The sequence below is a fragment of the Ciona robusta genome, chromosome 9, assembly GCF_009617815.1.
Source record: "Ciona robusta chromosome 9, ASM961781v2".
Classification (NCBI taxonomy): domain Eukaryota; kingdom Metazoa; phylum Chordata; class Ascidiacea; order Phlebobranchia; family Cionidae; genus Ciona; species Ciona robusta.
This window is the reverse complement of record NC_143243.1, coordinates 7189397-7202437: the sequence shown is the minus strand read 5'-3', so window position 1 is coordinate 7202437 and position 13041 is coordinate 7189397. Positions and strand designations below refer to the sequence as shown.

Here is a 13041-nt window from a genome sequence, read left to right as displayed (position 1 = left end):
CGCTTGCTTTTCGCATCACTTTTCATGGGGCCCCATGCGCGCTTGCGTCGTCGCAAGGCACATTACTTATACTTACATATTAATTTTAATCTAAAATATATTCGTGCTGTTAGCCAAAGTGAAGCACATGAAGATCAAAGATTTGGTAAAGTATAAATCACAATAGGCATTGTTACGTACACCAGTTCTTTTCTAGATGACATCATAGATGTGACGTCACGAAGTGGTGATGACGCAACAGAAGAACCCACTTCGTAAGTTATTTGGTTTTGTCACAATCTTTATCATTTGAAACCGTATGTTTTCATCTAGAACATGGTATGTGACGTCACAGAGGATCAGGAGGACAAAGGGCGAATCGGGAATAAAGGTAAATGTGACGTCATAATATAAATCCACTTTAAACTATTTTATTGTTACAGAAAGGCCAGCGTATATGCTGCAGAAGAAAAGTGAGTAATATTTTATATTTTTGTTACTATACAAAAAAATATTTTGTTAAAGTTGTTTGAAAATGTAAATAATGTTAATTAGAAACAAATTGCACATCACCAAGCAAAGTGGGTTCCATTAAGCACATAACATCCCGTTTTACGTAATCGTGTTTTTTTCCTAAACACGCTTTTATACAGCTCGGGAGTTCGGAGCTACAGTTATCGTACCCCAACCTAATTTACGTTTGTTTTTTGCAGACGAAGAGCAAAGACGAAGACGACGATAAGGATGCCGGTTTGAGGTTTTTCTTAGGCTTAGAAGTTGTGTGTTGTTGGGGTGTGGTTGCTGGAGCACTCTTACAGTGTTGCCGGATTTGTGTTTGTCGTTCATTTTTGCTGGACCTAATGTTGCCAGCCGTTTTGTCAGTCACTACTTTAGTGCATTTTGCATGTCAATGAAATATTTGCAATGAAACTATGGCGAACATCTTGCTGGATCGGATTTTGTTGTTGTACACGTCATTGTGTGTTTCTTCCGCAAAGGTCGATTCCTTTAGCGATTCTGCATTGTCCTAATCACTTGATAAGACCGGCATGTTGGTACACAAATACTTGAGTAATATCCACGCGCATTATAATATACACGTAGTTAAACTTTTATATTTTATGTTCCTCATTTTTATTAATTAATTGACCCCGTTAACCTGTTGCTATGTTTTACAAAGCCTAATTGTGACGCTGGCCACGTTACAATTACGCTATACGTCGATGGGTCTTTAAGACCCGCAGCGTTCGGTGTGGTTATGTCACGGTTCTAGACTGAGTTACGTTACCGTTGGGTTGTTGCGTGGACGTCGCCGCCAGTGATGCTACGCTAGTTTTAGGTCACTGCCAGTACAGTGATGCTACGCTCGGTTATTTAGATCACTATTAGTGCGGTTCGTTACAACCTGACGCAGTTTCATGACGGTCGAAGGCGTGCTTAACATCCGAACGATATTATATTGCGTGAAGATACGACGAGAGTATCGCGGTACCAACATGGCGACTTGTCAGGTGATTGGGACATGCGGAGCCGTTATTGGCTTCGACTCCTTGTGGTCGAACATTTAATGATTTGTACACTGCAGCTGATTATCCTTCAGAATTTAAACCATATTTTCTTTGAAAATGTTTCAATGATTATGTCCGCGTTAACTAACTTTTTGTAACGGTTCCATTTTTGGTAATAATTGAGCTGTTGCGTGTGTTGCATGCTTATTTGCACCTCGTTGTATTATTTTTGTCTTTTTGTCGTCGTTGTCGTGCACATATGTATGTGCATTCGTTGTATCATTTTTGTCTATTGGGGTTTCTTTAACCTGTGTGGACAGTAACATCCCGCAAGGGTTTCTCACCAGAGTAGAAACCCACTACCATTGGCTGGGGGCTTGTCGTGCCGTAGTGGCTTTCCACCAACGCCAGCCACATTAACTATGAAGGTATTTTAATTATATTTTAATTTTGCAGAAGGCAGTTAATTCCTGGAAACCATTAGCGAATGCTGTTTCAATTTGCACTGCTATAATAATGGTATATTCTTGTTAAATTCAAATGCATTAAATTAAAAACATGAACCGCAGTTGATTTGTGAATTTTGTTGCTCTGGGTCATTTTTTTATTAAATAAGTCCCCTTCACTACCACTGTCGGTCGACTAGGACAAATCAGAAATAAAAAAAAGCAACAACAAAGCGGTTTTCTAGAGGTCGCTATTTGTAATCAAAGTTTCACATTTGTATATCATTAAGTGGATCAATTAGGTATCTTGAAATCAATCACTTGCATTTAACCCTTGGAACATGTTAAATGTATATTCAATAAAAGGGTAATTGTATTAGATGCTAGAAACCAATTAGTAATGCTCTAATGGCAGTGTATATTGCAGTTATACACTCTAGCTTTATACCATGATATGATTCATGCGATCTGTAGGTTTATTCAATGTAGCCTATATATGTAGTTATACATGAAAGAGACGTTAAACGTTACTATACATGAGAACAGACGAGTGAGAGTTTTCGGTAGAGATAGAAATGTTTGACGAAAATCAAAGATTTACCGGATTTGCAACGTTTTATTGTGAAGTGTGAAATCTGTATAACCGACGCGAACCTCCTAATGTTGCTGAGGTGCTTGTTTGTATCGTCCATCGCCTTAGGTATTATACACAAGCAACGCCATCACTGGCTTACACCTTGCGGAAACCAACGATTAATGTTTTATTTCGTTGTATTTGGCGGATTAAAGTCGCGTATGATATTTAGACTATTTACAGAACAGTGAATAGATGTATTTATTAAATGTAAAATGGAATAGATTTAGCAAAACTGCGAGAGTCTCTCACAGCAAAGCGTTATAGATTAGGCAGATATACGTTTCCCGTTATACAATATAGCAACATTATTTTGCAGGGTTTAGGGTAGTTAGCCTGAAGCGGTGCTTATAATAGCGTATGTGAAGATCTATTGGACCATTAGTGATAACTGTCAACCGACAAAGTAGCTGAATATGAATTGTGTTTGTTGGTTACGATTTATCGTCGTTTTAGCCCTTTGGACATCGAGTAAGTAAGAATAAATTTAAAATATTTGTATAGACTAGATTTGATGAATGCGCAGAGTAATAGGAGTCTTTTGTAGAAAATGAAATACATATTACCGATAGCAGCGTCAGGCACAATGGCGTAGAAAAATATTCTTGCACATTAACCTATTTTTTTGACAGTTGCATTTTGCACACCGGATTGCGATCGACTGGATATACGAGGAGATATTGGTACAGTTGGAACTATCAGTTCACCAAACTTCCCGGCGTCGTATCCTATGAGGAAAGACTGCCGTTACGTTATAGATGGTAGAAGTTCTTTTAACCGAATCGTTCTCACGATCCGGATATTTTCGTTGGAGCCTTCTCCAGGTTGCGTGTAAGTTGATAGAACATATAGTACGGCAGGGGAAGATGGGACACATTTCATTCTGTTTTCTCGTCTCATTTGGTAGTAAAAAAGAACATTCTAAGAATTATAAAACCGTATCTTCACGAATTCCATACACCGTTGTTAATTGTTTTAAACAATATCAAAATATTTTGATAGTTTGTGAATTATTGTGATAAAAGTGTCCCACCTTCTTCCACCCTACTTTATTCACCAAGTAAATGCAAATTGCGAAACATGTAACTTTCCAAGGTATGACTATTTGTCGATCTACGATGGACCTGGCATGACCTCAAACCTGCTTGGGAAGTACTGCGGTACGAGCATACCACGAACTGTAATTGGAAACGGGAGGAAAATGTACATTCGATTTCACTCCGATAACTTTGTGAACGCCCCGGGATTTCAAATTACATATTCGTTTATTGGTAAGTGATCGTTCATGTGAATAACATGTTAGTTTTGCTCAACTATAATGGTGCATGTTCTTCCCATAATTTCTTTTTAACCGCACAATAAATATTGACCTGTTATAAGTGTTGGCTAAATGAATTTGAATGTCACTGACTTTGACCAAATACAGTTCACATTTGTAAACTTATTTATAGTAAAAGAGAACCATCTTGTCGCAAATTTGTAGCAATTACCTTTCGATATATTGGGGACATCGGTCATGGGATTTAATATGTGACATATGTAGCTAAAATAGAAGGTTTGTACCTGGTTAACTTAGCATTGTCGAAATAATGGTAAAGCAATTGTATATACGCTTTATATTAGACATCGACGAATGCAGTATCGGTAGCCCGTGTCAAGACACGTGTACAAACACGCAAGGTTCATTTTTCTGCACTTGTTTAAGACCGGGGTTCACTCTCTCAGCGGACGAAAGGTCTTGCCAAGGTACAACTTATTAGATTAAAGTACCAGCTATGCCGCTTGCAAAGTTACGCTGCTTTTTAGCTAAACCTCAGCATATGCTCCATATATCAAGTAATATATTGAGTCAGTAGGCCATACATTAGACCGTGGTTGCGCACAATGTAACGCATGAGTTTTACAGATATAGATGAGTGCGCAGGACAAAACCAGTGTCAAGAGCTCTGCCGAAACACTCAAGGTTCTTATGTGTGCGGCTGCAGGAACCCTGGATACGGATTAAACCCAGATGGTGTTTCGTGCGGAGGTTTGTACCATAAATAATATTCCTTTAATGCCAGATAGTTATATAGTAGGGTGGGGGAAGTTGGACACCTTTAGGGCACAATGTCCAAATATCCTGATCGTATTTTAAACAATTAACAACGGTCTATTTGAGTCGTAAGGACATAGGTTTATAATTATTTGAATTTACTTGGTTTACTACCATATGTGACGAAAAAATGGAGTTTAAAGGTGTCCCATCTTCTCCCACCCTACTATATGTATTTGATAATCATAATTGCTTGCATTCGTAGATCAAACGTGTAGAGTTGATAACGGTGGATGCATGCATACTTGTCATCCGGTAGCTAATACTGGTCACACTTGTTCTTGTTATCCTGGGTTTCTCTTGTCACAAGACGGTCATAACTGTACAGGTAATTGCTGCATGTTTATTGTAGTGTAATATGCGGTTCTGTTTGTTTATTATATAGTAGTAAAGGTCGTTTGGTTTCGGGTTCAAGGCTCGGTGCTGCTACCATTGTGGAAGTATGTATCTTTGGACAAGACATTAAACGGCAATTTCTTCGAATAATGATCGCATATATGGATTGTCGCTCTGAGAATTGCCAACAAAGTTACAACATGTGGTAATTCGTAAGTGAACACGAGGTGTGTGAAGCAGAACATCTATGTTACAACGACTGCATTTATACTCCGCCATGCGATGATAAAAAAGTTTCATTCATTCATTCATTCATTCATTCATTTGAGTAAACAGATATTGACGAATGTACCACGACGAATAATGGGGCACTTCATCGATGCGAACAAATGTGTGTTAACGAACCTGGGTCGTATTACTGCGATTGCAACACCGGTTACACTTTGAGTCCAAACGCTCGAACATGCGAAGGTTAGTGTAATGTTTTACTTAAGAACAATAACTAAGTAAATTTAACAGTGGGGGCGAGATGGGACACCTTTATCATATACTACCCTAATATCTTGATCGTGTTTAAACAATTGACAACGTTCTATTGGAGTCGTGAGGACACCGTTTTATATTTATTTAAATGTTCTTTCCAAATCGGACGAAAAAATAGAATGAAAAGGTGACCCATTTTCCCCCACCCTACTATACATATAATATTTTACAAAAGAAACAGCAAAACATGATTTAATTTCAACGTTTTAACTGAATGATGAAATGTGGAACAACTGTAACCACTGTTTAAATTCCTGAACTTATTCTTTAAATAATTTTAAGTTTCACTGCAGAACAATATACTTCGGTCAGATTCTTAGATATGGATCTTTCAATACAGATATCGATGAATGCATTGTTAGAGGAAATGAATGCGGACAACAATGCGTTAACGTACCCGGCAGTTGGAGATGCGAGTGCTTTGATGGTTACGAGAGTACTGGGGACGGAAGTTTTAACTGTGTAGACCAAGATGAATGTGAACAAGGTGGTTTTAAACATTGTTTAAAAGTAGAGTAAATTTTGCTATGTTTAGGTGACATAAAAATAAACTTCAACCGGTAGATCAGAGATCGCCAAAGGTGTTATAAGATTTATTTGTTGATTTTAAACTGATTTAACTATTTCATCTGCAAAAAAGTGTTTTTTGATTGATTTGGTATGAAAATATGCTGTGGTTTTCAAGGAATTAGATTTTATATATATATAGGTACCTATCCTTCGGTGTGCGAGAGTTGTGTGAATCAAGTCGGTGGTTTTGAATGTATTTGTCCGGCGGGCTTTATTGCTAATGAAGAAAGAACAAACTGCACTGATATTGACGAATGCAACAACTCCACATACGGCACTAACGGTGGATGCGAGCAGGTGACTTCAGAGCGTTTATTGAAAGAAATGGTCTATAGCATACCTATAGAAAAATGAGTTAAATTTTGTCTCTTATTTAAAAAAAAAACGATGTATGTGACGGTTTTTTCCGTACTATAAATATATACTTTCTCGTTTATCATTAAATTGGGACGTAAATAGGCATTCTGAGCCATCTTGCCCCTCCCTATACTATATCAATATTTGCTTTCAGATTTGCACCAATACACCGGGCAGTTACTTCTGTGGTTGTGAAAGTGGGTTTGAAGGATCAAATGGGAACGTTACATGCGCAGATATAGGTAAGATGATGTTCTGTGCCACGCCATACACCTCATGCCCGCTTATACGAGCTCAGTAAACCACATAAATTGTGTGGGTCATTACTTTTATGTATATCATTTTTCGTGTTAAATTTATAAACTTTAGCTCGTTTTTACTGATGTCTTTCTCACAGACGAATGCAACTCAGAAACTAATTCATGTGATCAGAATTGCGAGAACTCCCCTGGTTCGTTTTCTTGCTCCTGCAACGCTGGGTTCGAGTTATCAGAAGATGGACGAGCGTGTGATGTAAGTTTGGAAACGCTTTACCATTCCGTTAAAGACGTTGTGATAATTACTTGTGCAACAATGTAGCAATGTACACTTAATGGCAATTTCTTAAGCCGTTATGTTATTATAAACATATCCCAAACATATTGACATTAAAACTACATATGTGGTAACTCGTGAGCAGCCACTATAGAGGTATGAAACAGAACACCTGTGTTATAATGACTGTCATTGCCCGCCACACGAGGATGAAACAATTTACAAGATCCGTTTATCTATACCCGCTAATTTTAGGATATCAATGAATGTTCAGAAGATAACGGAGGTTGCCAGCAACGTTGTGTAAACGAAGAAGGATCAAAAACCTGCTTGTAAGTTTAATGTTGTATTTTCTGCGGTTGGAATTATGTGATTTACATCTTAGGTGCTTCGAGGGTTACGTATTGCTGCCGAATTCAACTTGTGCAGATATTGATGAATGTTCGTCTAACCCGTGTGATGAAACAGTGGTAAGACAGCAATGGCTATACACTTATTATAAATGGCCCGCGCCTGGATTTATGTGAGCAGGGCTATAAATGCTGCTACCATTGTTAATATACTTGTTTTCAATCGCCAGCAGTTGCTCCAATAACCCAGTGACGCCTAATGGGTTGTCTAAATTTTTAGCTATGTGTTCAAGAATCGCAACAAATAATAATAACCCACAAAGTTACATACGTCAGAGGGCAAGATGTATACAAAACTCTTTTTATAACGACTGTCATTGCTCCGAGAGGCATTATTAACATTGCCCTGGGTGTGAAACAGTTGTACGAATGTTTCAGACCAACCAAAATTCCTCAAACTTTTTTGTACGAAATCTAATCACTTCTTTACAGAGCTCCCGGTGTAACAATTATGCTGGTGGTTTCAATTGCTCGTGTCCCAGTGGGTACGAAGTGGAAAATAAAGTCAACTGTATGGACATAGATGAATGCGCGATATTCAACGGCAACTGCTCGCAAAACTGCATCAACCTGCCAGGGTCGTATTCGTGCACATGCGATGCAGGATTTAGCAAAGTGTCAGTAACCCGATGCGAAGGTTAGTGTGAATAAAAGTCAGAGACTTTGTTGTACACGTAATTTTTTCGTAGACAATGACGAATGTGGCGACAATCCATGCCAACAAATATGCACCAACACTCCTGGTAGTTTCAGCTGCGGTTGCGAAACAGGGTACCAACTTACGGAAGACGGTTTATTATGCGAAGGTATATAAGGCGTTGAAATAAAGCCATGCCAAGTAACTTCATATAAGAGAACATTTAATTTTACAGATATGGATGAATGTAATGATGGTACACATAACTGCCAACATTCGTGTGAAAACGTAAACGGATCATTTGTATGTAGATGTAGAGAGGGTTTTGAACTAAGATCCGATTCATTCTCTTGTGTTGGTAAGACATATGTGGAAATTCCAGTGTTTACGGTTTCGAAGCTCGATGCTGCTACCACTGTGGGCGTGATGTGCAAGACAGTTAATAGCAATTACTTCAACCCAGTGGTCCCTTATGGGTTGTTTGAACTGTCAGCCTTACATTACAAAAAAAATGAACAAATCCACCAAAAATATTTACCCACAAACACATGAGTAACTCGTAAGTAGGATTAAAGTTTTTAAAACAGACCAACCGTGTAATACCGATTGTGATTTCCCCGCTATTAATAAGTTACATTTCCTACATTCAAAACCATTGTTTGGTCTCACCTATTTTCATTGCTACAGATATCGATGAATGTGCTCGAAACATGTCCAGTTGCTCCGATATTTGCATCAACGGCATCGGTTCATATCACTGCTTCTGCAGGTCGGGTTATGAGTTTAGCTCCAGCAGTAACAATACTTGTCAAGGTAAAATTATATTATATTTTTGAAAAACTTTTTTTTCTAAATTTTGTTTTGGGAAAAAAATTGGTTGTAAATATACTGTTTGTTTCTTAGATGTTGACGAATGTGCGATAAACAACGGTGGATGCGAACAAACGTGCACCAACACTGAGTCTAGTTTCAGGTTAGAATGCAATACTTGATAAAACCACTTTGGATAAAACATATAGTAGGGTGGGGGGAAATGGGACACCTTTTCTTTCTATTTTTTCGTCGGATATAACGTATAGTAGGTTGGGGTAAGATGGTCAATGCTTTAACTCGCTTTTATGTTTATTTTTTTATTCAAGCTGAGGATGAATTTAATAAATACTTTTACAAATTATTTACAGAACTAACCGTAAGCTCTGAACTCTAAAATAGCGTTGCTAATTGTAAAAACATATGGTTATGAAACATTTCATATTATGCCTATTATAATATAGTAGGATGGGGGAAGATGGGACACCTTCGGCGCATAATATCTGAATATCCTGATCGTGTTTTAAACAGTTAACAACGGTCTATGGGAGTCTTGAGCATATAGTTTTATAATTCTTTGAAAGTTCCTTGTTTACTACCACATTGGACGAAAAAATAGAGTTAAAATGTGTCCCAACTTCCCCCACCCTACTATATATCCATTTTACTCCACGGCGTATGTGTCGTTACAAATTAATTGCTAATATCGCTTAAATACTACAGATGCGAATGCACCGAAGGCTACACACTAGTGAATGAAACTTCATGCGAAGATATCAACGAATGCGACGTAATGAACGGTATGTGCAGTCAGTATTGTATCAACACTGTAGGTTCGTACCAATGCGACTGCATACCAACGTTTAAACTGGATAGCGACAACAAGACCTGCTCACGTAAGTAATAAACTTGTTGAATTTTAGCCATAACCATTTAAACTACTTTTTGTTCGAGCATCATAAGCTATATTATATTCTTTTAAAAATGTAATGGGTATATTTGAAGCGTTACGATTTTCCATTTTACTCTTTATTCTGTGTGGGTGAGGTCGTTGTCAAAGACCTGGAATTTTGGACGGAGTCTCATTACCCTCATGCCGAGGCTATACCTCTATATCGTTTACGCGACAAGTGCTGTGACTCCGTTCACAACTTTGAATATACGGGCGTAGTAATAAACAAACATTTTATAATCCACACATTATTCAGATTGTCCAAGTTGTCAAGATTTCGTTCAACTTAAGCAAGAAGTTGAAAGTTTGAAGCAACAACTGACTGTCGTGGACGAACTGAGACGTCAGGTAACACCATTATTCCAAACAATCATTTCATGATAATTTGTCGTTGCAATAAAAACCAAAGGTATATCACAGTACCGTGGGTTAAGATGGGTGCCGCTATTTTAAATGTCGTGAATTAGGGTAATTTAATTTTAAAAATATTGTTTGTTTACCACCAAGTAGGATTTAAAGGCATAAAAACATGAACCATTTTACCCCAGCCTACTATACTAAGCTGACCTATACTGAAACTACAGAATATTTTACACTTTACTTTTACAGATTCGGGAATTAAAAAACCGAGTTACAGAATTGGAAGTAACAGACCGTGGAACCATTATTTAAAATGTGTTTGTTTGAAATAAAAAAAAACACACCTGCTGTTATAATGAAATAAACGATACATACACATTACAGTCGTTATCGAACCGTTAGTCGCGGTTATTTATTCGAACTAGCGACGTAGTTTAGGAAAATAATATGTTTGTACAATCCTATGTTTCATGAGTGTTTTAGCGTATGCAATTCGTTTTTATGTAAGTCGCAGTTTAGGCTAAAGTTTTATATTTCTTTCGGCTAAGCATGCATCTTGTTTATAACGTTTGATGAGAATATTCTTATCAACTATGGTTTGATGTTTAATGTTTTGTGGTTCATATATTTTAACACCCCAACAAATTAATAAAAAAAATTGAGCGCCCACTTGCGAAAACTTTACGGTATTTTTCTTAAATTAGTGGCTCGCGTATTTCTGATAAAAAGAGAATGAATTTCAGCGATATATTTAATTCCTAAGTCACATGTGACAGCCTTTTATTGCGTTTGGGTTTGGCAGTGTAATATGTCAATGGTTCTTCAACAGCCAGCCTGCAAATTATTTTTGAACCAATTGGTTTCGGCGGAGTTATGGTCTGATTCGAACGTCTCGTTTAACAAATGGAAATTAAGTTTTGGAAAAAACTCCGCACTGTTTATCACTAATGCTTGGATACAAGGACACGTGGTAAAAGTGGATAATGAAACATTGCTAATAAATGATGGAACTGGACTTTGTTTAGTTACTGGATTATCAAAACTACCCCTTCCTTCGAAACCAATACAAGAAAATGATGTTGTCATGGTTATTGGGTACATCTCAAATACCAACCAGGTAATAGAGAGCTCAGGTATTCAAAATATCGAGATTTGTGCGCGATTACGTGGAATCAAAGTCACAGATATATCACAAAATAAGAATTGTTGTTTGGGAAAGTTATGGAAATCGGAAGTCAATCACGCACAACAGGAATTAATTCAAATGAATTCTACATAAAAAGTTGTTTCCATGTAAGAATGTTTTTGGTTTAATATTAACACTACCATCCTAATACTTTACATATGATATGTCTGATGTTGTGTATTATATGAGCCGTATGGCAAACTATACTAAAGTTAATGTTGTTCGGTTTTTGGGATGCATGTATAATTTATTTTAAGCACATTAATAATATTAACGTCTGAATAATTCTGTTAGATAAATATATAAATTTATATTAATACAGAATGAGATGTAAATGACTGTAGACTACTAAGCAGTTCGCACACACATAACTATATGTATTGGTCTTTGGTAATACTGCCGCTGGTGACCAGTGAAAATTTTGGTCCCAAAGTGTTCCTTATGTCTCCCTGATACTCGCTGTATAATTTTTTTTTGAAAAAACTTGGGCGTTCGTGTCGAAAATTAACTTTGAAAATGCGCGAAATCGTGCTTTTCACGGGTCACCAGCGGCAGTATTACCTTGGTCTTTCACATGTGAGAAAATGTCATCACTATTTTGCAAACAAATTGTTTTAGATTTGTATATTTTTGTATTTTATCAGGATTAATATTTAAGGGCACAATAAAAAGTGTTTGAATGTCTAAACTATCTGCATTACAAGAAGAAGCTGACAAGTTAAATGAAGTAAAAGAAAAACTTGAAGATCAACTGAGGCGGTTGCAAGTGGAAGAGCTTGCATTACGAAGTATGATACAAACAACATCAAAACCAAACAATTCACACAATGAAGAGAATTCTGTTTTACAAGTTCCTACAACTTTAAATTCATGATTAAAACTATGTTTTTACAGATAGGACAATTGCCACGCTTATTTAAAGTGTTTTTGGTTAAACTGGTAAATCAGTGTTCTGTTTTTGGCACTCTAAACAGTTTTAAAATTCATTCAAGTTGTTTTGTCTTGAGTACAGAAGATACAAACAGTTCTCTTTTAACTTTGTTGATTTTATTTTTTCTCAATGCACAATAATTTAGGTCTTAGTTTCATAGTTTTATCCAAACACTTGTGATAAAACAAAATAAATGTTCTCCAACTAACTTCAATCATTGCAACATTGACAAATATTTAGAAATAGTGAGTTTATTTATTATTTGTCTTATCAAAATAACCTAAATCAACTTATGAGCATTTTGGCAGTAGGTAAAAACTACCTAAATAAAAGTATTCATCAAGCCATTCAAACTTAGCTGACTCTGCTTTTGTTCTTGGAAATAGACGAACAATAAGGAGATGCTGTCAAAAAGTTGTTATTGGTTTATGTGAGACTTAGTAAGGCTTAGTGTGTTAATGTTTAGAAGTTGGAAACTTATGTGGTAGAAGATTGGGATATATCTTTGTCGTGAGTTGTTTTAGCTGTAGGTTTGGTGCAGTTTATTTTATCTTTACAGCTTATAGTTGGTACGTACATAAGCGAGGTGTATGAAACAGAACATAGATAAAGCAAGTTAAACATTCAAAGAATTATAAAACCGTATCCCTACGACTCCCATAGACCGTTATTAATTGTTTAAAACACGATCAGTTATTTGGATATTACGTGTTGAAGGTATCCCGTCTTACCTCATCCTACTATATAGTAGGG

At 36.8% G+C, this 13041-nt stretch overlaps 1 protein-coding gene across 2 annotated transcripts; it reads left to right on the top strand.

Annotated features, from left to right (window-relative positions):
- The first annotated feature begins 2867 nt into the window (after positions 1 to 2867).
- Positions 2868 to 12641, top strand: LOC149731814 (uncharacterized). Of its 2 annotated transcripts, XR_016385720.1 has the most exons (22): positions 2868 to 3038; positions 3200 to 3398; positions 3663 to 3838; positions 4191 to 4313; positions 4474 to 4596; positions 4868 to 4990; positions 5335 to 5469; positions 5882 to 6028; positions 6251 to 6408; positions 6623 to 6710; positions 6866 to 6981; positions 7258 to 7334; positions 7388 to 7472; positions 7845 to 8049; positions 8102 to 8218; positions 8285 to 8407; positions 8737 to 8862; positions 8953 to 9022; positions 9583 to 9755; positions 10068 to 10159; positions 10421 to 11464; positions 12002 to 12641. XR_016385720.1 is itself a non-coding variant. In XM_089885114.1 (21 exons), the coding sequence occupies exons 1-21, from the start codon at positions 2984 to 2986 to the stop codon at positions 10481 to 10483; spliced, it is 2574 nt and encodes an 857-aa protein (XP_089741240.1). In that variant the 5' UTR covers positions 2868 to 2983; the 3' UTR covers positions 10484 to 12001. The 2 variants fall into 2 exon arrangements, 1 of the variants encoding a protein (XP_089741240.1); XM_089885114.1 differs by lacking the exon at positions 12002 to 12641 and having other exon boundaries at positions 10421 to 12001.
- The last annotated feature ends 400 nt before the right edge of the window (positions 12642 to 13041 follow it).

Excerpts from the sequence above, each read along its gene's own strand:
- LOC149731814 (XM_089885114.1), top strand. The coding sequence starts at position 2,984 with ATGAATTGTGTTTGTTGGTTACGATTTATCGTCGTTTTAGCCCTTTGG. Across the intron at positions 8,219-8,284 it reads AGACGGTTTATTATGCGAAG|ATATGGATGAATGTAATGAT; the intron begins GTATATAAGGCG and ends TTAATTTTACAG. Across the intron at positions 8,863-8,952 it reads CAGTAACAATACTTGTCAAG|ATGTTGACGAATGTGCGATA; the intron begins GTAAAATTATAT and ends TTTGTTTCTTAG.